Here is a 27,903-nt window from a genome sequence, read left to right as displayed (position 1 = left end):
TAGCACAAGTATTTTGTTTCCTAAGATACAGGTGCAAGTTTTTAATTGCCATCTACTAGGAATCATATTGACAATGATAAATGTGAGGCTTACTTTTTTTTCCTGATACTTGTAGTGCCTAGAGAAGTACAGCAGTTCTCTTGGCAATCAGAATTCATGCAGTGAATGGGTACCAATCAAACTTTTTATTCTTTTTCTGGCCCTTATTGAAGAACTACAAATTGGATTTAGCAGTGTTGTGCACCTCTCTGTTGATAAATACAGAACAGAATACAGTATTATTAACCAATTAGGGAGAGAAACTCTGCCAGAAATTTCCATATATTATAAAGCTGCTGGAGCATTTCATCGCTTATTGGTAATATTGCTATGCATATACGGTTGTATCCTATCATTAGCAATTTCTCTTAATCAGTTGTTGGGACTCTGATTATATATGACATGGAAATTTTCTTGTAGGAACATCTTGTCCCTTTTACGAAGTTAGCATCATCAGTATTCTGGTCAATTCCTGCTGCTGAGGACTTGCAGTTACCTCCTTCTATCAAAGGAAGGCTTGGAGGTCCAAGTCAGAGGCGGTTGGCTTCTGTTATAACTTCTAGGGTTCTGCAAGCTGTAAGTTTTATTCTCCATATTATTGGTCTTGATCATCACTAATCAATCTATTCATACATAGGCATTAGTATTTTACTTCTGTTCATCCAGTATCCTATGTTTGTAGGTGGATTCCTTATAGGCTCAGGCATCTAGAAGCATGTTCTGTATATAAATTTGTGCAGAGCCACAGCACATTGGTATTCTGCATAAAGCTTTAGTTTCTTGTGAATAATGATATAATTGGATAAGTAATTCTCTTGGATGAATGAATATATGGATGGAGCCACTACCTTGACTCGCCTTTCACTAATTTATCTCACTATGTTTGGTGAAGTATTGTTGTATGAGGAATGCCGCTCATGAGCATGTAAAATTTGTTAGATTTGACTTAGTAGAATTTATGAGGTATTTGTCAAATATCCTTACTGCAACCAATATGAATGCTTCAAAAGTCAAATAATAGTGCTTGATAGTTATCTTTATGTTGCTTTTATTCTGTTTGTCGTCACTAGTTATCATAGTTTTAGATTTAGTCTAGTCTTGGTACTGATCTTACTATGAGATCACGTGTTCACATTATTTGTTGTTTCTCTCAAACAATAAAAATGCAGAAATTTGTATTATTATATTAGAATCAGTTTGATGGTTCTAATGTTGACCAAAATGGATTGATTCAAATATTGTTGTTTTGGCTTGAGCTGCATGGTCTTCAAACTGCTTCATAATTCAGTGGTCCTGAATTTTATTATTCATTCCAAGTATACAATCTGAGTAAGCTGAATATAATACTTCATAGTCCATAGTCTATGCATTTTCTGTTATGAGCTTCCTTGTCATGTCAACAGTTTACTTGCGCTACATGCATACGTCTCTTAGCTGCAAAGTCTCCCCTCAGCTGGTGCATCGTTGCATCTTTCTCCGCACGTTTCATTCCTCAGAGCACCACTCTCTCTTGATCATAACAATGTCATAGCCTCTCTCCTCTTCACCTTCTTTTCCACAGATCCCCTAACCTCACTCCCTCTCCCAATCCATGATGAATCTCATGCTCCTCTTGCTGAAAACCCACTGTGCTTTCCTCCTTCCATTCCTTTCTCTGCACAGGCAACAGCCTTCCTCTCTTGGCTTTCACTCCTTATGTTTGATGGATGCCACCACCAACTCTGATATGTTCTTTTCCTTCCCAAACCTTTTCCCTCCTCATCAATGTCTCCAATAAGTTATGTTTTTCCTCCTCCTACGTCTTACATCAATGGAGAAGTTCCTCCACACTCTTCTTTCCATTGTTTCTCTTCCCCTTCTGCAAACAAGTGGCTCAAATCTTATTGCCTTAAACAAATGATTAATGCAGTTTGAGCAGGAAGGTTAGGCCATGCACCTGACCCAAGAACAAATTAGAGAGTTTTAGGGGAAAAAATAAACTTTCATATTCTTGATAAAGGGAAAACATGCTTTCCAAGATTGGAGTGATGCTATGTGCTTCTCTGCCACATCACCAATCATCTTGAGGTCCATCTAAGAGCAAGTTTCTAAAATTTGCTAGGCGCTAGTCGGACGTCAAACCAACACCTAGTGCTTAGGCCACTTAGGCGGGGACTAGGCACCGTTAGGCAGATTAAGTCCAACACAATAACATCAAATTTAAAATGAGTTCAAAATTACACAACTAATAAAATATCATAAATTTATTCTACTTGTCTATAATTTTTAACAACTTGTTCTTCATCGGACACAAACTCAATTCATTATTGTGGTCCTTCTCTTTTTCTTCGGATGCAAAATCATTCTCGTAAAGTTCTCGCACTCTAGAGCTTCTTCGGGGTTGTATGATGAAATCACATTTCCAAAGGATGAGGTTTTGACCAATCTTCAATTCAGTCCTTTCCAAGTCGCTCAATTGAAGAAAGATCAGATAATTTCTTCAAATCGATTTCTCTAGCTTTTTAACTCTTTGATTTATCCAAAATATAGGCTTCTTCATTTGCTCTGATTTCTCTAGTGTTGGTTACTTGTGAAGAAGATGAAGTTTGGTGCTAGCTGCTAGGGCAAACTAATAAATTAATTTCTTGTTGGACCAAAGTTTAGGGCTTATAAAACTTAAGCCCAATACAAAAAAGGGTTGCATTTTAGTTTTTTTTAATTGAACTTTAAATTCAAAAACCTAAACTAAAAAAAATTATGAAAACCTACACTATTTCCGAGGTGCCTAGACAATTAGATCGATTAGTCGGTGCCTAGGGCCGCCAGGGCGCCTAGGCTGGTTGACTAGCTTGTTTTCAGCGTGGCTGGCTGGTTGGTGCCTAACACCTAGGCGGCCGCCTAGGCCGATTTTTAGAACACTACTTAGGAGTGAAGAAAATTAAGATAATTGTATTTGATCGAGTCTTGACTATACTTTGGCTCTATAATTGTACTTGATTTTGACTGAAAAAAATCATTTTGGGTGATCAAGGTATTAGGAAAGAGGATATTTCTGTGCGTATTGGTCTATTCCAAAATAAAGTATTGTAGAACAAGTTTATTGGAGTTGACCACATAAAGGTAAGGTTTTACTGCTATAATACAAAAACTTTTTCTTTCTCTTTTATCCTCTTCCAAGGAGATCCTTGATTTGCTCTACATGATGAATATTTGATATCTGACATCCCTGTACATTCCGCTGACATTTTATGTTCTGTCTTGACATTACCCTTGTCATAATGTGGAAGGATCCATTCAACATAAAAGGAAGGGCTCTTCACCTGTGACAATATCAACCACTAAACTAAAACACTACTCAACACACAAGAGCAGTCACACAGTCACACAGATACAATTCTTTGTTGAAACTTACATTCAAAACCAAACATGGTTTCAGAAAGTATAACTGGGAACTGTAATGGTAAAATAAAATTCCCTTGTAATTAAGAACATTTTTAACATTTGAATGAGGGAAATATTTTCTTGAAGCAAAATGGAAATGACAATTATTATCATTGAATCTGTTTTTGATTCAATCTCTGTGTTTCTCTAAGCAAGACCTATGGAAATGGCAATCAGCCCCTGCCTCAGAAGCTAACCACTGTAAGAATAAAGAGACAGTGAGCACAGATGTACACACTGAGATTTTAGCATATATGTGCATGAAATATAACTCTTAAGAGGAATTAAATGTTATGCACAAATTTAGATTCATCTTTAATGTTGCTTCTACATGAGTGGAAAGGAGTCCAAATAGAGGGGAGGGGTAGTAATGATCTTTTTTTATGGAAGAATAAAATGTAACAGAAGAGAAAGGAAGAATTTTTTATTATCTTGTATCCGCTTTTGGTTCCTTCAAAAGTGGGTGGGAGAAGGGAGAAACTTTGGAAATGTGTTAAGATGACCAATTTAACCTTATATGTCTTGGGAATGACAAAAATCAAAGTATTAAAGTAGTCATTTTTCTTCTTCTCATTTTTTTTTAAAACTTTTTTTTCAAGTAGGCAAAATAAAGGAAATCCCTCCCCCTCTTTTCCTATCTTTTTTCCTCCAACATTCTTCCTTTCTTTCCCCTCCCCTCTAGATACTACAACAACAACTAAGTCTTATCCCACTAGATGGGGTCGGCTTCCCCTCTCCTCTCGATATAAAAATAAAATTGTTTTATCATCTTAGAATTACTACACTATTTAGTTTTAACACCCTAACCACTTATCAAGAATTATACTTTAATTTTGCTATATGGGACGGTTGATATTGGTGATTGGGTTTGTCTAATCCAGTTTGTATCTCTTTTGTCTTTGGATTCAATATATTTTTATTTATCAAAAAAAAAAAAAAGAAAGAATTATACTTCAATAGAGGGATGAATATCCCTCTAGAAAGAATTACATTATTACCCCCGCATGTGTTGTGGTGTAGAGGTAAAATAGTCAAAGGAGCAATAAGAGGACTAGGACTTGAATCTCAAATGGGATGAATATCCTCTAGGTCAGCTTCTAAGTGTGCATAAACTGAACTCCGGATTTACACAGTAGGTGAACTGTGGGAAGATTGTTAATCTCCTCACACATGAATTATATAAAAAAATTATACATCTAGGGATCACTTGAGGTGTCGAAAGAGCTCGGTTCGCTCACTACCTAACATGGCGCTGCAAGCTTTGTCCATTGTTTGAAATCTCATATCGGTCAGGTGAAAATCAAAATGTATCGTTCTAATAAATTATTGAAACTCGATACTACTTGGCATCAAGACAACATCTCCTTTGTCGTTATGTCAATCATATTGACGAGTATCATTTCATGTCAACACTTGACACTCTTTTGTGTGTTGAAATTGAGAAAATATTAATACTTTTTTCATACATTTCCTCCATACAAGATAATATCAAAATCATAAATTTCTAGATGGAAAGCAAACATTTAACTTAAGTATATAGTTGTCTTACCTTTTTACTTTTTCTTCCTCATCTTTTTCTTCCTTCCACCTCTAATTCACTGTACATCAGAATGTTGGCAAGATACGAACAACTCGAGATTTTGAACCCTGACTTTATTGTTCTCTGCATGACCCACCAAAAATTGGGTCATGTTGCGCTAAGCCTGGCCTAAACAGCAGGTCAACCTGTGGGCTGGGCCTAGAGTGATTTGCATGGCAAATCTGACCCACCCATGCTGATGTCGGGGTTAGGTGTATTTCAGTAAAATTTGAAAAAACCCAAAATATTTCTGATTAATAAAAGGTTTGATTGGGATATTTTGGTCAACTTTAGTTTAAAATTACCGAAATGTCTTAAATTTTTTCAAAATATTTCTAAAATTTCCCAATAAATACTGAAATATCTATAAAATTCTAAAAACCTATTTTTTCCTTTTTAAATATTTCCTTTTTTCTTTTTTCTTATAACTTTGCTGTTTTTATATTATATAAATTTTAATTATTTTTAAAAGTACTTTTTAGCTCGATGGGTGTTATGTCACATGATCATGTCATGACATGCCTCCACACCACTACATATAACAAATGTGTCACCACATACTTATAAAAAAAACATTTCTCACTTATCAAAAAAAAATCTCTCTACTTATAAAAAAAAAACAAATGTGTCACCACATTATTGGATCAACGCTTCAAAGCCACAATATATATAAGAATGCTTCAACATCCCACAAGTAACATATGGGTTGATAATCCTTTGCCAATGCATTCATGAGGGAAAAAGCATATGTGGATTAATGAGTATGTGTAATTATTCAGCTACTTTAATTTTGTAGCATTATGTATACATTAAAATTCTAGCATATCTGGTGACAATTGTTTCTTCTGGTTTTGGTTAGATTATCTGTGTGCTTCCATTGACTTCTGGTTTTGGTTAGATTATCTGTATGCTTCCATTGAATATTTCCTGATATTCATAGGAATTTTCAGGAACTAGAATCAATTTAGAACTTGTGTAATAGTGACTGTTCTTTTATATACTCGATGTCTTGGTCCTGAATCAAAATCAATATTTTCAAAATAAAAAAAGTACTGACTGTTGGGCTTAAAAAGATGGACCTCTTATCTTCTTTCATTCTGGGTGTGTGTGTGCTGCTCAGACACCTAGTAGTATGGTTTTAAAAGTTCTGGTTGCTGATGTTCTAATAACAAAACCAAACAACTTTTTCCTGATCCTGAGTTTGTGTTGGTTCAGATTCTCTGCAAGTGAATTTTTTAGAACAGCCATACCAAGGGATTAAGATTGGCTGTGCTGATGGTTAAGAGTCAAGATCATGATTGCAGTTATTGCAATTTTTGGTGGTAAATGTTTACCAGATTGTGTTTTGTCTGATTCTGATAGGCACGCAGGATGCTTAGGAATCCATCCAATGTCATGAACCAAATGCAACAATCTCACATTTTCATAAAATCTTCCTAGCAGAACTTTCAAGATTCGAGGAACAGGACACCCCCTTAGGTGAATCAGAGAGTCTGTTGCTTCCCTGCAGACATTTAATATATCAACTTCAAGCATCAACTTGTTTCTCTAGTTCATGGTGCTGGTAACATCTTCTGTTGTACCAAACCTTCTTTCTACAATGAAGTCCAAATATTGTTGCATGAATTGAGTTTGGTGAAAAATTAGACTTACATATTTATTTTTAAGACGGTTTATACTTAAGCACAAAGATGGTATAGCTTTCCAAGGTTAAAATCCATCAAAGATGTCTTTCTTTATGCAGACTAAATCGGTGATGCCCCTGGCTAGATCAGAAGTCATATTTCTAAGGATTCTTGACTGAGAGATTGTAGAAGATAATTTATACTTTACCATGAGAATGTTTGGGACTGGATCTTAGTAAAATAGTGATTGATAGACAGGGATCTGCAAATTTTTGTTTGATGGAAGATATGCATTCTTTAATTGTGTTACCATTAATCTTCGTAAAATTGGTTGGCGATGAAAAGTATTTGGATTTAGTTCAATTATTCCATTTTTCTGGTTTTACTATGGTGTTTATCTTTATGTCCATTATTTGTTTTCATATATCTTTGAGTTTCATTATTTCATTGTGTGGTTATTCTGGTAGGGAAGGTTTGATCTTGTTGCTTCTCTATGGACAGATTTTCTCTCTAAGGACAGTTGCTTCTATCTCTTCATGGTGCAATGAGTTGGAGAGTGGTGATTTCTCTGATACATTTTCTTTCTTATGGACCTTTTCATGGAAAGCTGTCCAATCTTCTATTTACCATACAGAGGCAAGTTCATTTTGCTGTGGATTGTTTCTTTTAATGCGATAATGGTAAATTGAAATTTTATGGATACCTTGCTGGAAGGTGGAGGTTGTGCATTTCACCTCTGAGGATTTTTCATCCAAATATAGGTTGGGGCAGAGATATCTTTGGCTACATATGAAGCATTGGCGTATGTCTTAAAAGTCTTTCCTAACAACTTCACCAAGTTGAATCTGGATTTTGTGTTGTCATACAATGAGACTCAGTGGCCTGATAGGGAAGCCATACATTTGTTGGATCCTTTGGTTCTTAACTTCCTTGATAATATGAAGAAACTTCTAGCTAATGGACTACTGACTCGAAGTCGAAGAGCTGTTTTGATGAATTGGAAGGTTATCTTTCTAGATATTTTATTTTGATAATTTGCCAAATTATATTTTCCGTGTTTAAGATTGTATCTAACAATATTTTGTTTTAGTGGATTTGTCTGGCATCTCTGCTTTCAATTCCCAGTAACGTCATGGCATATAGTCACATTAGCTCTGCTGTCTCCTTATTGTCTCATTCAACTCTGAGAAGTGTCTTTCTCGATATCCTTGACAGGTGATGCGCCTACAGGAAATATGCAATTACTTTCAATTATTATTTTTCCCAAAGATTTTTTTATTCAGTTATCATTTATTCTCCTTATTTTGAGATTCTGTGCATGGATCTTAATTCTTAAGCCTGTTGGAGTTGAATGTTATGGGATAATTAGATTTTGATAAGCACTATGAAGATTTTTCAATATTAGTAGAAAATCTTGTCAGTATTTCTTGTGGACACTGAATACTTAGCACCATTTTTGTAGCTCCAACTTAAGTTTCATAGGTGAGATTGACTAACGAACATTTGGAACTGTCTGCCATACTTATTATGTCCTCATGCAGAAACAATGCAGCACTGCAAGGTTCATGTTTTCTTCGTCTTTGTGTCATTTGGTTTCTCTTTTAAAATGGTGTTCTACCTGGCCAAATGAGAGAACATACCCATCAACCTTTTTAAACCCAACCATTGTGCCAGGATGCTTAATCTCAGTCTCCCCGTTTAAGGTTTAATGCCCTCGTTAAGACCTAAAGCGTAGCTTATTGTTAGGATTGTTGTGTGTCTAGAGGGGGTGAAAACCACTTAACTTGAAAAATAGAATTCCTTTTTTTTTTTGCTTAGCCAAATACAAAGCTGTACAATTGATAAGTAAAAGTAATAAGAGGAATCACAAGCGCTAGCAAGAAGGGTTTAGGTGACCTAGCGATTTGTCTGTGGATTGAGTATGAAATTGCCACTATGAAAGCCTCCTTTGAGAGACATAGAGAAACTTTGTACACAATATCTTCTTGCAAATAAAATATGAAATGTAAATACAAGGAAGATATTACTAGACGTGAGTATTAGAAGCATTAGAATGAGCATAGAGAAGGGAATACTTACAATAACTTATTTGGATAGTTTCTGGTTGGAATTAATTGACTTAAATGTCCAACAATAGTTTACTATAATCTAGATAATCTTATCGACAAACGACTAGTATTCAGTTAACTAAGTCTTGCATCTAGTTGACTCATAACATTTTAGTTGATTCAATGTTTAACCAGTTGACTGAGTTGGTTAGATAAGACCGTAAGCTAATGCACTTATGGCGTTTATTTTAGTCGACTCCATGATGTTCCATATAACTCAACTAGTCGATTCAACAAGCTTTTCTTTTCTAATGGTTACGTAAGTCAACTCAAATTAAATAGAGACCAAGTCTTTATTTGAGCATTCACTCAATCTTTAATTTTGCTGGGCTTACACCTTGTAATCCCTCATGATCCTCTATGATCAAGCTTATGCTCACACTACAAATTAGGAACTCATGCTCCCATGTCAAAAGTTTTTAATAAGCATATCTAACTCAAAATCGTGAATTTAGAGACTACAAGTCACATAATCTCTTATAGCTCACTTTCTTTCGGTTGTTGCAACTTTATGTTGTCCAAGAGTTCACCTTCTTTCAGGTCCTCAGTTATTCGAATGCACTAAGCCCACAGCATTGAACAACATGTCATCCTTCACTACCACCTTTAAATTCCATCTCATATGGCTCTTGTTGAAGCTCTTAAAGGTGCTCTAATTTGCTTGTCTTGCGGCCTCTCAGCTATCCCATACCATTATTCTCCAAACTCTAGTCGATCTCTTGGACTTTGAGTTGGACCATCTTGGCTGCTCCAAGTCAATTTCATAACTCAACTTTGTCGAATCACAAACTCTGCGAGCTTCATGTGCGTGTTACCAAGTTCTTGCAAACACCATGCACACGTTAGTACCATGATAAAACTTAAAACCCTTAAACAAAAATGCCAAAACATGCTACTTGACCACTTGACATGATTACACCACCAATCTCCTTTTTTGTGTGCATGACCAACCTTTTTAAGCTAGGGAACATAGAAATCCTAAATTCAAAATTTTTATCTCCCCTTACTTCCAAGCTGCCTTTATTCTTCAGTTTTACCAATAGGAAACAAGGTTTAGTAACTTTAGCTTTTCTTTTTTCCATTTATTATACTTCTAAAATGATAAATATGAAGTAGAGAGATTAATAGTCAAATAAGTCCAAAAGATGATAAATATTTCAATTTCAAATTTAAATTTTGAAAAGCATAACAAATAATTTTTAGACTTTCTAACTCAGGTTACTCCTTATCTATAATAGTTGACTGAACTAGATGGTAGCTGACTTAATAGTCTGATTTCTTTATCATGAGAAAATATTATGAATAGTCATTTTTGATACAAAATTTATAAAATAGGTTAAAACTTCAATAGTTTCAATTTTCAAAGTATTAAAATAGTAGCAACCATAATTTTAATCAAATATGTGAATTTTTAAATAGGAGACAAACTAGATGACATATTTTAGAAAATAGTAATTATGCTAAGTTATTTAAAATTTTCAATCATGAAAGTACACTTGTCAGTACATCTGCCTTCCCAATAATTAGTGAATATGAACTTTGATAATTTTTGTCTCAACACAATAGCTTACAACAAGCATTGTGAACCAAAATATTAAATCTAAACACCACGCTTAATTTTAAGTTTTGCCATATACAAATAAAAGGTTAACATTTATGGTCATAGTGACATGTAGAAATGCTAATCCTAATTTTATAAAGTGAACACATAAGTTTTTCTTTATATTGCCTCGTATGCTTCCATTGTTTGGTTGATAGTGTATGGGAGGTTGCCAATGCGAGGCCGACTACCTTATGTGGAAGAGAGTGCGTTAAGTGGAGCAGTAGAGGGAACACTTGATAACCTATATTTCCAGTGCTTTGTGAACAAGGTGCTATCAATGAATGCCCAATTATGGCTGGGAATGCAGAATGCAACGAGGACCTCGAGGCAGATGATCTGGGTATTCAAACAACGTTACCAGGGCAGGTAACCAAGGCAAGACACATGGCACTTGGCAATGTCTTACATGGTACATCACATATGAGAAGCTAGAAATAGGTGTCTTTTTGAGAATGAACATGTATATATGGAGTGAATATTTATACGAATACATGAACACTTGCTCACTTTCGATATCGGGTCAAAATTCATCAATTGTTCAAGGTAGGAATATCATCTCTTTTGATATGTATAGAATCACTTTATTTACTAACAATAATTACAACAATCGAACCTTATCTCATTAGGTGGGATCGGCTGTATGAATCCTCTCATACCATTGGGCTTTATCCTCTACTAAAACAACCTCTACTTTTCTTTTTTTCCCAATCACTTTATTTACTCATTAAAAAAACAGAATATAATATGTAAAAGCTATGCCAACACCATAGTTATTTTAGGCGTGAGGCATCAAAAAATGCATAAGTGCTGTGGGGCGCGCTAGGCGCAAGGTGAGGCGCACGCCTTACTGAAGTAAGGCTGAGTATAAATTTTTACAATTTAAACATATATAGAGAATTTCTACCAAAATATTTCACTAACAAAATTATAGGCTATAAAATATTAAACAATAATGTAACTATAAAATTCACTAACAAATCAATACGTTATACACATAATTCAAATTAAATAAAAAATATATTAAATCAATGGAATAATTTTATTAGGGGTTCATTAAGCCTATTTAAATTATCCCTACTATAACTAGGAGTTGATTGAAATTATTAAATTACTTTTATTTAATCTTTATTGTGTTTGAACTGTTACGTCGGTTGCACGATGAGTCAGTTGACTCAATATACATCCAATCGACTAAGTCAAATTAAATCATGTATTTATTCGTTAATGACTTTTCGGTTGATACTCATGTAGTTGATTTACCTAGTCGATACAACAAATTTATCTTTTTTAATGGTAAGATGAGTTGACTTAACTAACATCTACGTTTATAAATTAGACAAACACCAAATCTTTGCTCAAGCACATGATTCAATTTGACTAAGTAGTAGACTAAGCTTCCCAATCTCCGATTTTGCTTGGTTTACACCTCGTAAGCCCTTGCAATTCTCCTAAATTAAGCTTATCCTTAGACTATGACGAGGAACTCATGTTCCCTTTTTAAAGGCGCTTAATCAAGCCTATTTAACTCAAATCGTGAATCCAGAGATTATAAGTCACACAATCACTTAAAGCTTCCTTTCTTCTTGTTGTCGTAGTTTTATGTTGTCCAAGTGTTCACCTTTTGTTAGATCCTCAATTCCTCAGATGCACCAAGCCTACGGCCTGCTCCACATGCCATCTTTCATTAATCACTATCACTGTCACGTACAAAATTCACCTTTTATAACTCATGCAAAGGCTATCAAACCAACTCTAATCTCCTTGTCTTGCAGTGCCTTGGATATTCCATACCATTCTTCAAACTTGAGCCTATCTATTGAGTATCGACCCTTGAGCTGAACCATCTTTGTGCCACCAAGTCAACATCACAACTCAACCACGTTGAGCTTGTCAAGTCACAGGCTCTATGAGCTTCATGTGCAGATACCAGTTCCCTGCCAACTCTACACACCTATCTGGCAAAAACCTATTTTAAAATATTTTTCCAAACACATCTAAGCTTACTGGTTAAACACGACTATTTAGGACATGATTGTACCAACATTTATAAGTTAAGCTTAATTTATGTTACCATAAACAATGTCAAATGTATAGGTTTAGGAATTTGATCGAAAATTGCAAGTGCATATTGGAGAAGTTAAAATACCTTAAGGTCCATGGATACATTACGAATGAAGTCGTCCAAGTAGGTCATACGTTGACCGGATACTTTAACAAAAATGAGAAATCCAAGAGGTAAAAGTTTAAGGCTGACTAGATGTTGGCAGAGGAAAATGTGCAAGAGGTCTATGGGAAATGAAGAAGATTAAAACATTAAGGTTGACTAGATGCTTGACAAAAGAAAATATGCAACACGAGTAAAAAATGTTCAAAAGGTTAAGGTTGACTAAGGGCATGTCAAATGTCGTTAAGGAAGATCCAATTGTAAAATCTCCTGCCACAATGATTGTGAAGCAAGGGGCTTATGATTCAACAAGCGTCGAAGTAGATGCACATGCCAAGATGATGCTGGTTTAGAGACCCAGATTGAGAAGAACTGGAAGGCTTAGTCAAGTTTGGAAAGCTTGGAACTTAGAAGAAATGGAGGCTTATCTGGAAGGACTCGAGTGCGAAGTATCATCGGTATAAAGACATGTAAGGTGAGAAATTACAAGTGAATGTATTTTGGATTCTTGGTATATTTCTACTTAAATGTGCGTACTTGGCTAAGGAATAGGTGTTCTTGGTAGTCAACAAATAAGCTCAAAGTTGAGCAATTTAGTCAATTGAACAGTTGAATCGGCTATTGATAATTTGTTGTGAATAGAAGCATTGTTCCTGCTTGAGTCAACTAAGATGTAATTTAATTGACTGAAGTTATTTGAGTTGACTATTTGTCAACTGATTAGAGTTAAGTTGACAAACATGATCTTCAGTCTACTCAAGACTTATTCTTCACATAAGATTCATGGGAAGAAGATTTGAGTTACTAGAGCCTAATCATTTATCCATGTGAGTCGACTTAAAACAAAGTGGTTAGAAAAAAGGTCACAAGAGCCATCCAATTGAGTTGAATGATGACAATTAGAGTTGACTGTTGAGGATTTGAGTTGACTGAAAACATGTTATATGCTTACTCATTACAAGGTTGTTAGAAGAAAAGGTGAGTTATCTAGTTGAGTCTCTTCATGCTAGTTGAAATCGATTGATGAGGATTTGATTCGACTAGCTCATTGATTCCACTAAAGGAGAATTAATTGCTGCATATAAAATTCTGAGGTTTATGTTTTAGTCGACTAAGGAACAATTTGAGTAGCTTGAATAGATAGGGGAGTGGGCAACCTCAAAGGACATCAATACATTCTCTAAACTTCTGTTCTTTTGTGCTCATAAGTGCTCCAGATGAATTAGTAGTTTTTTCTCTTGAAAGATTTAGTTTTCTTTTTTGTTATTACTTTTCTCTTGTATCCTAAATTACTATTCTTTTGTAAAAGAGGAAAATGAGGTTCCTTCGCCTTCTAGAAAGCAATGTTTTTCCTTTGTAGGGGATTTTTGAGTAGTGACGTGGAGTATGAATCCTTGTATTAGCATTGCTGTTTTTTGTGTGTATTTATTTATTTTTGGGTGCATTATCTGAAAATCAAGCTAATATATTATACAAGTTTAGCAATTGCAAGCACAAAAGTTTAAATTTTAATTATAGGGTTGCGCCTGTTCATCCCTTTTGTCTCACTGATCTTAACAAATACTTATTATTTCAATACCATTATTATTTGAATGATAAAAATAATGATAAAGGATCTCTTATATAGGCCTTACAATAATCTGGTTTCAAAGTACCTAAAATATCATTATAAGTTTAAATCACATGATCCTTATTGCTACATTGCCTCTGTTTTGTAATTTTTCACTTTGATGTTGTATGCAATTATACTCATACAACTATGGTATGTCAAGTGCATGTTGCTTTCTGTAGAAACTGCTGTTGACAATTTCAGATATTTTATAATATACTGATAACGTTTTTTTATTGTTTTGATCCAAAAGCAGTCTTGAGAATGCTGGTGAGAATTCTCTGTTGCCTTTGCTGAAATCTGTGAGGTTGGTTTTGGGACTATTATGCTCTAGTGCCACATTGTCCAGTATTCATCCATGTGAAGTTACTGATGAGGTGCCTCTCTCTATTAGTTAATTATACAGATTCTTATTCTTGAAACAGAATTTTGAAGTTTTTTGTTTTCCAAAGGAAGCACAAGAGTGCTAGTTAAACAATTCCATGCAGAATATTGATGTTAGGTTTTACATAGCTTTTCAGTTGCATTCCCATATCAATGGTAAGCTATTCTTGGAGAGGCACTATTAAGATTTGAGAATAAGAATGATATGGAAGGCTAAGTTATAGGTAGACTGACACATATTAGCACTGTAAAAACATATACTTGAGTGCGGTATTTGAAATGCCGACTTGTACTAGTTGGCACAACCAAAATTTATGCTTACACTTGTTGATTGACATGTGAACAATCTTGAAACTGAAAGATGGGAAGAAAAGAGAGGAGAGGGAAAAAGAAGCAAGCAAGAATGATAAAAGGAGGAGAGGAAGAAAGTTATGGTAGGCACGGGCAACCGTGGATGGTGGGTGTGCATAGGATGTTGAGGCGTGTGGAGCACATGCGAACCAAGAGGAAGAATGAATAAAACCCTAATTAAATAACCTATTTAAATAACTAAATATAAATTTCGTTGAATTAGTTTATCTTATATATAAACTTGATTTAGTTTTAAATAGATCAAAATAAATCCAAATTGAATTTGGGTTGTACTCACTTGATATTAATTTCCATATCGACTTAATAAACTTTATTTAACGTTAAACCAAATTTCACTTATCTATAAAATTTAGAATATTAATTTTATTTTATCTAAAAAGTTTTGAAAAAAATTTAGATAGAATAAAATTTAGTATTTAACATCGATGAAGATTTTTGTGTTCTAAGTTTTGTATGCAAGAAGAAACTGAGGGATTATGTGAACAAATCATATGAAAACTATTCTCGATGGGATTTACGTTAAGTTTCTTATCCTCTTTTAACTCTTGTTTGAGCATTAACAAATAACTATTACTCGACATGCTATTTTAATTAAATAAAAATTTATTTAATTGAATTAATTGTTTTATTTTTTCATTACTTTTAATTTGTTTCGTTGGAATAATATTTAACATACATTATATTCACAATTATGATTGTAACCATCACAATTAAACAAAAATATTTTTTTAAAGAAAGCTCTATTTTCAAATTTAAATATGATCATATAAAAAAAATCTTAAATTTTAAAATTTAAAAAATAATTATGTCTAGTTCTAATTGAGTTTCATATATTTATTTTTTTTTAAAAAATTCATAATTATAAATTTAGGAAATTTAATTACAAAATTTAAAATATAGTTTAAAGCTAAAATATAATTTTTTTGGTCTAAAATTTTTAAATAACTTTATTTTCCATCCACTCTAATAATTATAATTACATAGAAAAAACAAAATCAAAATCAAATTAAATGATACAATTTTAAATTATTAAAATACACCCAATAGTTTTTTTATTTAAGGTTTTATTATTAAAAATATTAAAATAATATTTAATGCTCATGAATAAATTTCTCATAAAATGCTTACAAATAAATTATAATTTCTAATCATTTTCAAACAAAATTAGATCATTGTTAAGAAATTTTGAAGAAATAAAAAAGTATTATGTTATTTTTATTCATCATTCTCATATATATATTTATATTATTTAGACTTAATTAGATCTCTACAATTATGGTATCATATCCCTATGTAGAAGAGAAAAAAAAGTATATCTCAATTATCTTTTCTATCAAATACATTAGTATTTATATAGATAAGACTCCCTATAATTATGCCTATCAATTGCTAATTACAATCAATCACAATCAAATTAATCAATCACAATCCCTATAATTAAGCTACCATATTCAACACTCCCTCTCAAGCTGGAGCATATATGCCAATCTTATCCAGATTGTCACAAAGTTCGAAGAATTATTTTTCTCCTAATGCTTCAGTGAAGATGCCGACAATTTGGTTAGATGATGATGTGAATGGAGTAGCTGGTCCATTACACACTCGCGAATAAAGTGACAGTCAATCATAATATATTTAGTCCTCTCATGAAAAACTGGGTTACTTATGATGTGAATAACTGCTTGATTATCAGAGTACACAGTGGTTCATTGTCGGTGAATCCTAATTCTTCAAGCAAATTCAATAGCCATAACATCTCAGTTACAACCACTTTGTACTCAACTTCGACAGTTGACCTAGCAACATTAGTTTGTTTCTTACTTCGCCATATCCCCCTACAAAAGTGCAATATCCAGAAATGGACCATCTGTCGGTCTTTAATCAACATAGTCGGCATCAGAATATGCTTCGATCTTTAGGTGCCCATTCCTCTTAATGACAACCTCTTGATGTACTTAAGAATCTTGATTGCAACATCATAGCGCACTTGCTTATTCTTATCCATAAAATGACTGACTATTTCCACTGCAAAGAGATGCCACATCTCGTTACGGTTAAGTAAATGAGTTTCCCAACAAGCCATTTATATTTTTCCTTATCCTCAAAGAATTTCCTAGTATCATCCTAAACACTTAGATTGATATCCATAGGAGTATCAACCGCATTCGTTCCAAGCAATCCATTTCTTTAAGTAAATCTATAGCATACTTTCGTTGACATAATGAAACTTTAAACTTTTTTGTGAGCAATTTCAATTCCTAAAAAAATACTTAAGACATCCCATATCCTTAGTAACAAAGTGTTGCTACAAATACTTCTTAGTTTCGTCAATTCTACGTATATCACTGTTAGATATTAAGATTTCATCAACATAACGATAATAATGATAATCCCATTCGTGTTATGTCATACAAACACAGAATGATTAGATTTACACTGCCTAAAGCTAACAACTCTGATTATATCACTGAATTTATCAAACCAAGCTCTAGGGCTTTGTTTAAGACCATAAGTAGCCTTTTTAAGTCTACAAACCATAGAAGCATTCTCCCTTTAGCAACATACCCTGGAGGTTGCTCCATAAAAATGGTCTCGTGCAAATCAAAGGAATGCATTTTTCACATCTAGCTGAAACATAGGCCAAGATTGATTGACAGCTAAGGAGAACACAACTCTAATTAAATTCAGATGAGCAGTAGGAGAGAACGTCTCAAAATAGTCGACACCATAAGTTTGTGTAAATTCTTTGGCTACCAGACGAGCTTTGTATTGATTAATAGTACCGTCAACTCTATACTTCTGAGTAAACACCCAACGATAGGTAACAATGACAGCGGACGGTGGTGCATTTACTAGCTCCCAAGTACCACAGGAGATAAGAGCGGATATTTCTTCACCCATTGTAGTCCGCCAAGCAGAGTGTTGATAAGTCTCAGAGTAGGTAGTCGAGATATAGTTAGACAAACGATAGGTAGTGCAAGAACGAATACCTTTACGTTGAGCAATGGGCAGATCAATATTGGAGGGGTGAGGAGCACTAGGAGTTGCATGAAGAGGAGGTGTGGGACATGAGACAAATTTTAGTTGAGAACGCCTCGTATACACCTGCAGGTTTGGAAGATGGAGCATTTGTAGTGGGAGACATAAGCATAGATGTAACTGCGTTTTGTGAGTGGATCAAAACAACAATATCCTTTTTGTGTATGAGAGTATCCAAGCAAGATATATTTAATGGAGCGAGGAGACGATGTATCTAAGCAAGGAGTAAAATCATGATCAAAACAAATACAACCAAATATGAGAGGAGATACAGAGAAAATAGGTTTGAGATGGGATACCCTCATGTAACACACTAGACGATATCCTATTTATAAGGAAGCAAGCTGTGAGAACATCACCTCACAGATTCTTAGGGACATGCATGTGACAAAAAAGTGTACGAACTAAAATATGACGATGTTTGCGTTAAGCAACACCATTTTATTGGGAAGTATATGAGCAAGACGTTTCATGAATTATGCCATGAGAATCATAGAATGTAGAAATAGTTTTCTGAATGAATTCAAGTGCATTATCAGTAGGGAGAGTGCGCAAGTCAATAAAATATTGGATTTGTTTTCATTATAAAATGATTCTGGTACATTAGAAACTTAACTTCTATTTTGAGTAGATATAACTATGTTATGCTAGAATAATCATCAAAAAAAATTCTAAAAATACTTAAAGCCCCCTCTACACTCAACTCAACTAGGTCTCCAAATATCACAATGAACAAGTTCAAAAGCAAAAGAACTATGTTTATCAACTCGGGAAGGAAAAGACATGCGATGAAGTTTGCCGAACTCAAAGGACTTGCATTGGAAATCAGTAGACTGAACATGAACTAAATTTTTAAGAGAGGAAGGAGAAGGGTGACCTAGATGACAATGCCATTGATAAAGAGATACAATTGCTGTGAGTGCACGGGAACATGCATGTGTAACAGAATCCAGATAGTATAGGCCATCGCCCTCATACCCTCCACTAATCATCCTCTTCGTTTGTAGGTCCTGAAAAATACAATAGGATGGATAAGTGAGTTTTTGTGAGTCCGGTTATGGACTAAACTAATAGGTGCGAAAATAACATTATCAAGAGTGATATTAGTGGGCCTGACAAGGCCTATTCTTATAATTGGAGAATATATACCATTGGCTAGATGAACAAGAGATAAAGTTGAGGAAACAAAAGAGGAAGAGAGGATATACTTGTTACCAATAATATGGGCAGAAGCACCAGAATCCAGCGGCTAAGATTTATCTTGAGATATAGCAAACGCACTTACAAAGGATGAGGCAACAGTGGTAGAAGAAATGCTTGCATAAGAATGAAACAATTTTTCATAGTAAGTATGAGAGAGAGATCATATCATCGTTTGGTGATGATTCGGTAGAAGCACTATTAGCCCAATCAGGCTAACCAAATTTCGCCCAACACTTCTCGGAGACATGGTTGGAACCACCATAGTGGACACATGAACGACCACCCCTAGTGACATCAGATCCGCGACCCCGACCCCGACCGCCATTACAGCACCGAGAGGACCCAGACACGAGTAGCCATAGTCGAAGTGTTGGAAGATGGAGAAGAACAGGTGTCAGAACGACCCTTGGTCACACGAAGAACCCGAGACAACTAGAGATAGAGCATTCAATAATGTGGGAATGTTATCACTTGCTGCAAGTTATCCCTAATCGGTCATAGAGTGTAATCTAAACCAAATAGGAATTTTGTGACTAAGAATTCTTTCCACTGATTCTTTAGAGAGGATGGTTTAGTAGAATTTCATCGGCAACACCTGAAGAATAGCAAAGTAGTTACTAATAGACTAACTGTCTTAGTGAAGAGCGAAAAGTTTTTCATATAATTCAAAAACACGAGAAACATTCTCGTCAGAAGAAGTTGATATATTCACATTATTTCACACGCAACTTTTGTCATAGCCTAATATTCTCTATATTCTGCTTATGCATTCGAATTGAGACATCATTCTGCTTTTAATTTTTCATGAAATTAAGATTTCCCCAACAAAGACACAATAACCGGATCTAAATCTTCAATCATCCTTGCATCTTGCCTAATCAACATATGAAAAACACTCAACCTTAGTATGACCATGATTGTTATACAAGATACCTCGGTGCTCCTTTCAAATAACGCAAAATTTGTTTTACTACTGCACAATGATTAATTAAATTGTTGGAGAAGTCATATATTGATTGACTAAATATGCAATATTCATAGTGAGATAATGTAACTTTCCAACTAATCTTCTATACCTCTTAGGATGTCAAATAAATCATTATCTTTTATGAGTTGTAGATTGAGTCATTGGAGTACTACATAATTTGATCCCTAATTTTCCTATCTTAAACAATAAGTCAAGTATATATTTCCTCTAATATAAGAAGATTCCTTTCTTACTCCTTGTTACTTGAACACCTAAGCAATATTTTAAAATTTCTAAATCCTTTGTATGAAACTAATTGTGAAGGAAGAAAGGGTATAAGTGACGAAATACCTGCAATATCATTCTCATTAATAACAATGTCATCCACATATCCAACCAACAAGATGATGCCTATCATTCTGTTGATCATACTTACATTTTCTTATTTTAAAATTTTCAATCAACAACAGCAACCAAGCCTTATCTCACTTGGTGATGTCGGTTATATGGATCCTCTATGCCATTAAGTTCTATCCCATGCTATATCATCATTTATTTTAAATAAATTTTATCTTGTTTATTATTACTAACTAAATTTTTTTTAGTCAATAAGATGTGCATATTTGCCATAATTTCACATCGTCTACTAGTGTATTTATTAGTCGTCTATGTGCATGCTCGTATAATCTCAAACGTGTCTCGGAGTTTTCCCTTAATAGGTGCAAATCTGACTTTCTCTTTAATATTTTTCATTTCTTATCTATTCATCCTTGTTTGTCTGCACATCCACCTTAACATCTTCATCTCTTTAACTCTCATCTTCTGCTCATGTGCTAAGTCATTGCCCAACATTTAACTTCATATAACATAGTAAATCTAATCGTCGTTTTGTAAAACTTTCTTTTAAATGTTAGAGGTACTTTATGATTAAAAAACGAAGCCGACGCTCTTCTCCATTTCAATCATCCTACTTTTATTTTATACGAGACATCTCTCAATCCCTTCATCATTTTGTAAAAATGATCCTAGTTACGGATATCTTAATAATTGCGTTTTTACATTTAATATTGCTAAACTTAAATTTCATATAGTCCGTCTTTACTCAATTAAGCTTAAAATCTTAGGGTGCGTTTGGTTTGCACCGTTTTCATTTTCATTTTCTAGAAAACGCGCGTTTTCTAGAAAACAGAAAACGACTTTTTGTCATTCTCTATTTTTCTAGAAAACAATAGCCAATTTTTTAGAAAACGCGCGCGGAAAACGCAAACCAAACACCGTTTTTCAGAAAACGCGCGTTTTCCAGAAAATGAAAATGGAAAACGCGCGTACCAAACGCCCCCTTAGTATTTCTCTCTAAGATTCGAGTTTAACATTTACTCCTTCACGTATCTCATATCCCAAAATAATATTATCTACAAAAATCATCCATGACAGTATCGTATTTGAGATGTGTCCAGTGAGTTCGTTCATGATCAGTATAAAAAGATAAGGACTCTTGATGCTTGATATAATCCTATCTTTGAAACTCTTTGGTTAATCCGCCTGGAGTCTCCACTCTTGTCATTATATCCTTATACATATGTTTAATTAATTTAACTTACACTATGCTAACACTTTTGTTTTTTAGAATAATCCATATAATTTCCCTTGAGACCCTATCATAAGTTTGTCTAGGTCGACGAATATCATGTGTAAGTATTGCTTATGTTTCTGATATTTTTTAGTTTGTCGCCTGAGAAGAATATAACTTCTATTGTCCATTTTCTAGACATAAATTCAAATTGATTTCGGTCATCTTGGTCTCCTTTCTTAATCTTTTTTCTATTACTCTTTTCTAAAGTTACATGATATGACACATTAGTTTAGCACCTTTATAGTTTTACACAATTTGTATGTCTTGTTTTTTTATATAAGGAACTAGAGTATTTACTCTTCATTAATTAAATATATATTTTTTTCATTGTTAATATGAGGTTGAGGTTGAATAATTTTTTAAGCTATTTAATACGTTTCCATATCAATTCTGAAGTCGTGTTCATTTTCACTATACTGATATTATGCTTAAGGTGCAGATCTAAAACTACTAACATATATTGGGTAGTTAAGTTTTTTCTAAGAATGATCATACAATTTTTATAAATCTTTTTATCATTTTTCTTAATCTAGTATAGGGTCATATACTATTACAAAATCAAATATAGTTTTCCTTTTTTTATTTTTTATTTCAAACCCATAACCCCATGCACTACATGTTTATTTAGGTGTCCTCTTATTAAAATCATTTCGCTTGATGAAATATTTTGTAATACCTCATTTATGTTGTTCAAAAATATAGATTTAGTGTCTTCATCTAATATCACTTGAGGTATATTCTAATTATATTAATAGTTTCTTTCGTCACACCATCTTAAGAGCTATAATCTATCCCATTTCTAACTAATCATACTGCTTCATCCTTTAGTGAATTATATACAATAATACCTTCTCTATTTTGTTTTACTACTTGTGTACCATAATTTAAAATCCGAATTCTTTATTATTTTTGCATTCTCTCTTATCCATTTTATCTTTTATACACATAAAATATTACTTTTTCTCTTAATATTACTTTTTCTTTTAATTATTATATGTACTATCTATTACTTTTTGAGTGCGCCTTTTTAGGTTTCATGTTCTAAATTTTAGATAATTAGTTTTTCTATAATATTTATTTAATCCAACCTAGTGTGAGAATTTTTGTATATTTAACACTGCACCTAAGTTCTCATGGTTGTCCTCATCGAGACGTTACAGTCGAATCTTGTAACGCGTTCCTTGTAGATTTATTCATTGAACATCTACCTCAGTCAACTCTGATTGGCAACCTAATATGCAAGTATCACCCTTTTTCATTCGGGCTTGGAACGGACATCAATGGGTTTATTTTAAACTTCTTAATTGCCTAACTAAATTTACCAAACAAGGCACTAAGATGTTGTTTCAAACGATATAAGGTTTTATGCATATGACAAACTTTCCCATATCCCCTTAGTAATAAAGCTTGGTGATTGCTTCATCTATATATACTCTTGAAGGTCACTATAGAGAAAAATATTTTTAATGTCTAATTGATATAAAAGTTAAGTATTAGTGGCCGCCATGGAAATAATAATTAGACAGATACAAGTTTAGCAACAAGAGAAAAAGTATTGGAATAATCTATTCCATAAGTTTGGGCATAGCTTTTATCAATAATGTGAGATTTCAGTAAAGAAATAGACTCATCAAGATTGACTTTAACTATAAACTCCCATTTGCATCCCATTGCCTTCTTCCATGACTAGGGTCCAGATACCATCGTTATTTAAAGCATTTATCTCTTCGATCATAGCATTACACCAATCAGAATAAGATAGAGCTTTATGAATAGTTTTAGGAAGGGACACAAAATCAAAAGGTACAATAAAGGAACTTAAACACGATGATAATTGAGGTTGGTTGGTAGACTCACACCTTGCTGACATATGGCTAGACATAGCATATGCAGTGTAATTAGTCAATTCATGCATGTTCCAAGCATGGTTTAAAATTTCGACCCGTGCCGAGGTTTCGGTCTCAGGCCGGAACGATACGGTTTCGGTATCGTATCGTGCCGTGCCGATATAGTTTCGGTATTTTTTATTTATCTATAATAATGATAAGATAAATATGTTTATTGTGTATATAAAAATAAGTTGTATATTGATTTATTATAAGTTCTCAATTATTGAATAATTTAATATGGTTAGAAAAAATAATTAAAAATAATTTTATTTAAATAGAATTGATATATCAATAATTCAAATTAAAATGGAAGTATCTATAATAATAATAATAATAATAATAATAATACAAGATATTATTTTATATTAATAATAATTATATAAATTAACTATTTATTCATTTAATTAATTATTAATTAAATAATATATATTTTAAATAGTAAAAAATATCAAGTAAAAATTAAAAAAATCAGAATATAAATATAATTTATTAGAATTTTTAAATTTTTACATTTTTTTAAAAATTTAAATGAAATTTAAAATAATAAAATATATTAGAATATAAATAAGAAATATTATATATTTTTAAAAATTTTAAATGAAATTTAAAATATTAATTTTTAGTATATTAATTAATAAAATTTATTTAATTTATTTTAATTTTAAATATATTTTTATATATTTTATTAGGATAATTTAACTAGATTTATAAAAGTCTCTTCGAAATATCACACATCCTCCTTAGGAATTGTTTAAATTAATAAAATAAAATAAATAATTATTAAAAAAGAAAAAAAATCACGTAGGCGTCCCGCGTCTCCTCCAGCGCCGAAGGAGGCGTCCCGCGTCTCCTCCGGCGCCGCCGAGACGGGGACGCCTCCCGTGCCAGTTTCGGCCGCTCGGCGGAACGGTAAAAACCGTCCGTGCCGGGCGGCACGGAACGACACTTCAAACCTTGGTTCCAAGAGAATCTCACCTTCAAATTGCTTACAGAGTATTACATTGCTTGAAAGTCACTTCGGGAAAGAAATATTGTTTAAGAAAAAGTGAGTCACTAGCTTTAAAAGCCTATGTAGGTTCTCTAGTGGATAGAAAATCAACTATATTGTACTCTCCTTGGTGGTAATCTGGTGACATGGAGGAGTAAGAAGCAAAATGTGGTGGCAATATCATCTACAAAATATTTAGGGCCATTGCTCAAGGATTATGTAAACTACTTCGACGGAAGATTATTCTAGATAATTTGAAAAATTAAATGAGAATGTTCCATAAAACTCTATTGGGACAATAAGTTAGCTATCAATACTGTTTATAATCCTATTCAACATGATATGACTAAGCATAGTGGAATTGATAGACATTTCATCAAGGAAAAATTAGAGGAAGGATCAATGTGTATGTCATATGTCCCTTCAGAACTAAATTCGCTGCTGCGTTAACAAAGGGACTAAACATTTCAAGATTTCATGATCTTATAGTCAAGCTCGGAATGGAAAACATCTAATTAGGAAATCTCTTAAATTAAGAGGGTTTAGTTAGAAGGATATCTTATATTTAGGAATAAGTTAGTTTCCTATTATCTCTCCTTGTTTCCTATTTTATCTATTGTAATTTTGTATATAATAGTGTATTTCCATTTTTGAGGAAAAAAAGAGAAATTAATTTTTCCACAAAATTGTTTATTTTTACAATATTTAAAAGAAAGCATGTCAAGTTCATCAGCAGCACTAGAAAATGTTAAGATTAAAATTAAATATTTAACTAAGGTGATTAGATTAATTAACAAAAATAATAGAAGACTAAATATGTATTAATAATCTAATTAATTAATAACTAAATAATTAATTAAAAATTGTATTAAATATAATTACTTATATTATTAATAATAATTCAATTGAGTTATTAATAACATCGTAGTGTGACCTTGAGGGGAAACAACCTCTTGTAATGCAGTATAAAACGACATACAATAGACCAGGTCTAACTTTTTCTTGGGATCTTGCATTGGCGGGAGCTTTGTGCACCAGATTATCCCTTTTATTGTTAATAATTCTATTAATTGAGTTTTGAAGATGGGGCTGCCATGTGACATTGAAGTGACGGGTTCAAGCCATGAAAATAGTCTCTTGCAAAATGCAAGGTAAGACTGTGTGCAATTGGCACAATGTAGTCCGACCTTTTCTCGGGACCCGCATTGACGGGAGCTTCGTGCACTGACCTACCCCATTTATTAATTAAATTGAAACAATACTGGTATGATATGATACGTTACCATGAGCTACGGTATGGTTTGAGAGTTTAAATCTTGCTTTAGATTTTTTTTTCTTTCCTTGCGTAGATTGATTAGCAAATCTTCTTTAACTTCCAATTGAACTATGTTTAATAGTTGCAAGATTTCTATGGTTGTGACAATCTAGCTTTATGGATTGGGAAATAAAAACCTCTACACCTTATTAGCAATGTGGAGTACTTATGTTTGACTACTACTTTAATTCTGTTTCCTAATCTATTTCTGTTTGTGTGGTTAAAGTCCCCTTGACGGCTGACAAATCTTCTCTTGTCTGAGGTTATATATTCCCCATCATAATAAATTAGCTGCTAGTTTGACATACTTAAGAATCTAGTAAAGCTACTTTCAGGATTTCTCTGAGTGAATTTTTGTGTAAACTGCAAGATCAAATAATGTTAACACTCTTCCATTTTGCAGATGATGCAATTGGCTCAGTCATCCTGGATATTACACGTCAACTGCAATAAGAGGAGGGTTGCACCTATTGCTGCACTTCTTTCCTCTGTAATGCATCAGTCATTATTTAGTCATTTAGCCATGCACGATACCAAAGATAACAAACCTGGCCCTTTGAAGTGGGTAAGTGCTGTTTCTGTTTCTGTGTCTTTTAGAAACATCAGGAACATTTTCTGAACGTGTTTCTCCCTTTCTTCTTAGTTCTTAATATAGCTTTATGTGTCTTTTAGAAACATCAGGAACATTTTCTGAATGTGTTTCTCCCTTTCTTCTTAATTTGGCTTGGAGAGGAGTTCAATTAACGTTCCTTTAAAAATATTATGCATGGAAATGAGAGCCAACTCCTATTTCTTATTTGCATCTCCTTTCTTAAAGCGTTCTTAAAGAGGAATACAATTTCATTTCTTATTTTGATTTGTTATTTTTTGCATTTGTCTTCTATATAGAAATGTTTTATTATTGTTTCTATGATGTGTGTATTTTAATGTTACACAAGACACAAGTGGAGGACTTTGAAACTATAATATCTGCAAATCTATACTGCAGTTTCATGTTGCTCTTGAGAAACTAAACTTAGGTTACTCAAGCTTGAAGGAAGTCGAGTAAATTATGCGTCTTATACTCGTCTGCAAACTCACAAACAAAGAAGGTAAGTTTGGGTGCAATATTATGGTACCATGGATGCCTTTGTTTGTGTCGTATGTCCATAGTTTTCGTGGCGCTCACTACTCCCTTTGTTGTCCTACCTTCACCAAATTGAACTATCAATAAGGCTTGAAACTTTGTGGAATTCCCTCCAACCACCTTACCTTTGTTCTCTTATGCTTTTACCACTTGATTTAGTTTGTTGTCTCGTGAATTTTTTTCGACACTCAGCCTCCAACAACTTCAACTAGATCAAGTCCTTTAATAGCTTCTTCTTTCCTCTTTTGCTCTCCATGATCGTTAAACAAATAATCTTTAATGTTTGAGGTCCGATGGATTCATGTGGTTTCTATTTGAAAGTTTTCAAGAAAACATCTTGCTCTATTTCAATATCCGTGTATCCTCTATATACAAGTCACATACTCCTGTTTGAGGAATTAAAATTCCTAATTAATTACAGAATATCTCCTAATTAATTATAGCAAATCAAATTAAATCTGTAATAAATAATAAATTTGTAATAAATCTGCTAAGATTGATTTTACTGCCAAAATTATTTTTCCACACTCCCCCTCAATCTAGGCGGTAGATGTTTTGCAATCCAAGGAGCGTGTTCATCTCACGTAGATTAGGTCTGAACAAGGGCTTGGTTAGGATGCTTTAATGGAATGTAGTTGAGAATGATTGACTTATCTTTAATTTTCTCATTGATGAAATGTCGGTCAATCTCCACATGTTTCGTACGATCATGGTGGGTAGGATTTTTGGCAATTGTGATAGCTGACTGGTTGTCGCATAAGATTTGAATAGGGCTTGATGTCTCAATTTTGATATCATTTAGCAGTCGCTTTAGCCATATCTCCTCACAAATACCTAAGG

At 33.4% G+C, this 27,903-nt stretch overlaps 1 protein-coding gene across 3 annotated transcripts in view; it reads left to right on the top strand.

Annotated features, from left to right (window-relative positions):
- Positions 1–27,903, top strand: part of LOC121969803 — a 108,621-nt gene that overhangs the window by 16,911 nt on the left and 63,807 nt on the right. For all 3 annotated transcript variants that reach the window (XR_006108660.1, XM_042520058.1, XM_042520059.1), the window contains 7 exons: positions 116–358; positions 460–615; positions 7,165–7,299; positions 7,425–7,667; positions 7,754–7,878; positions 14,404–14,524; positions 26,341–26,502. Coding sequence is in view for 2 of the 3 variants with exons in the window: in XM_042520058.1 (XP_042375992.1) it covers positions 116–358; positions 460–615; positions 7,165–7,299; positions 7,425–7,667; positions 7,754–7,878; positions 14,404–14,524; positions 26,341–26,502 (1,185 nt within the window). In the remaining variant the exon portion in view is untranslated. The remainder of the gene's footprint in view (positions 1–115; positions 359–459; positions 616–7,164; positions 7,300–7,424; positions 7,668–7,753; positions 7,879–14,403; positions 14,525–26,340; positions 26,503–27,903) is intronic.

The sequence above is a fragment of the Zingiber officinale genome, chromosome 4A (assembly GCF_018446385.1).
Source record: "Zingiber officinale cultivar Zhangliang chromosome 4A, Zo_v1.1, whole genome shotgun sequence".
NCBI classification, from domain to species: Eukaryota; Viridiplantae; Streptophyta; class Magnoliopsida; order Zingiberales; family Zingiberaceae; genus Zingiber; species Zingiber officinale.
This window is presented reverse-complemented; position numbering and strand designations above follow the sequence as displayed.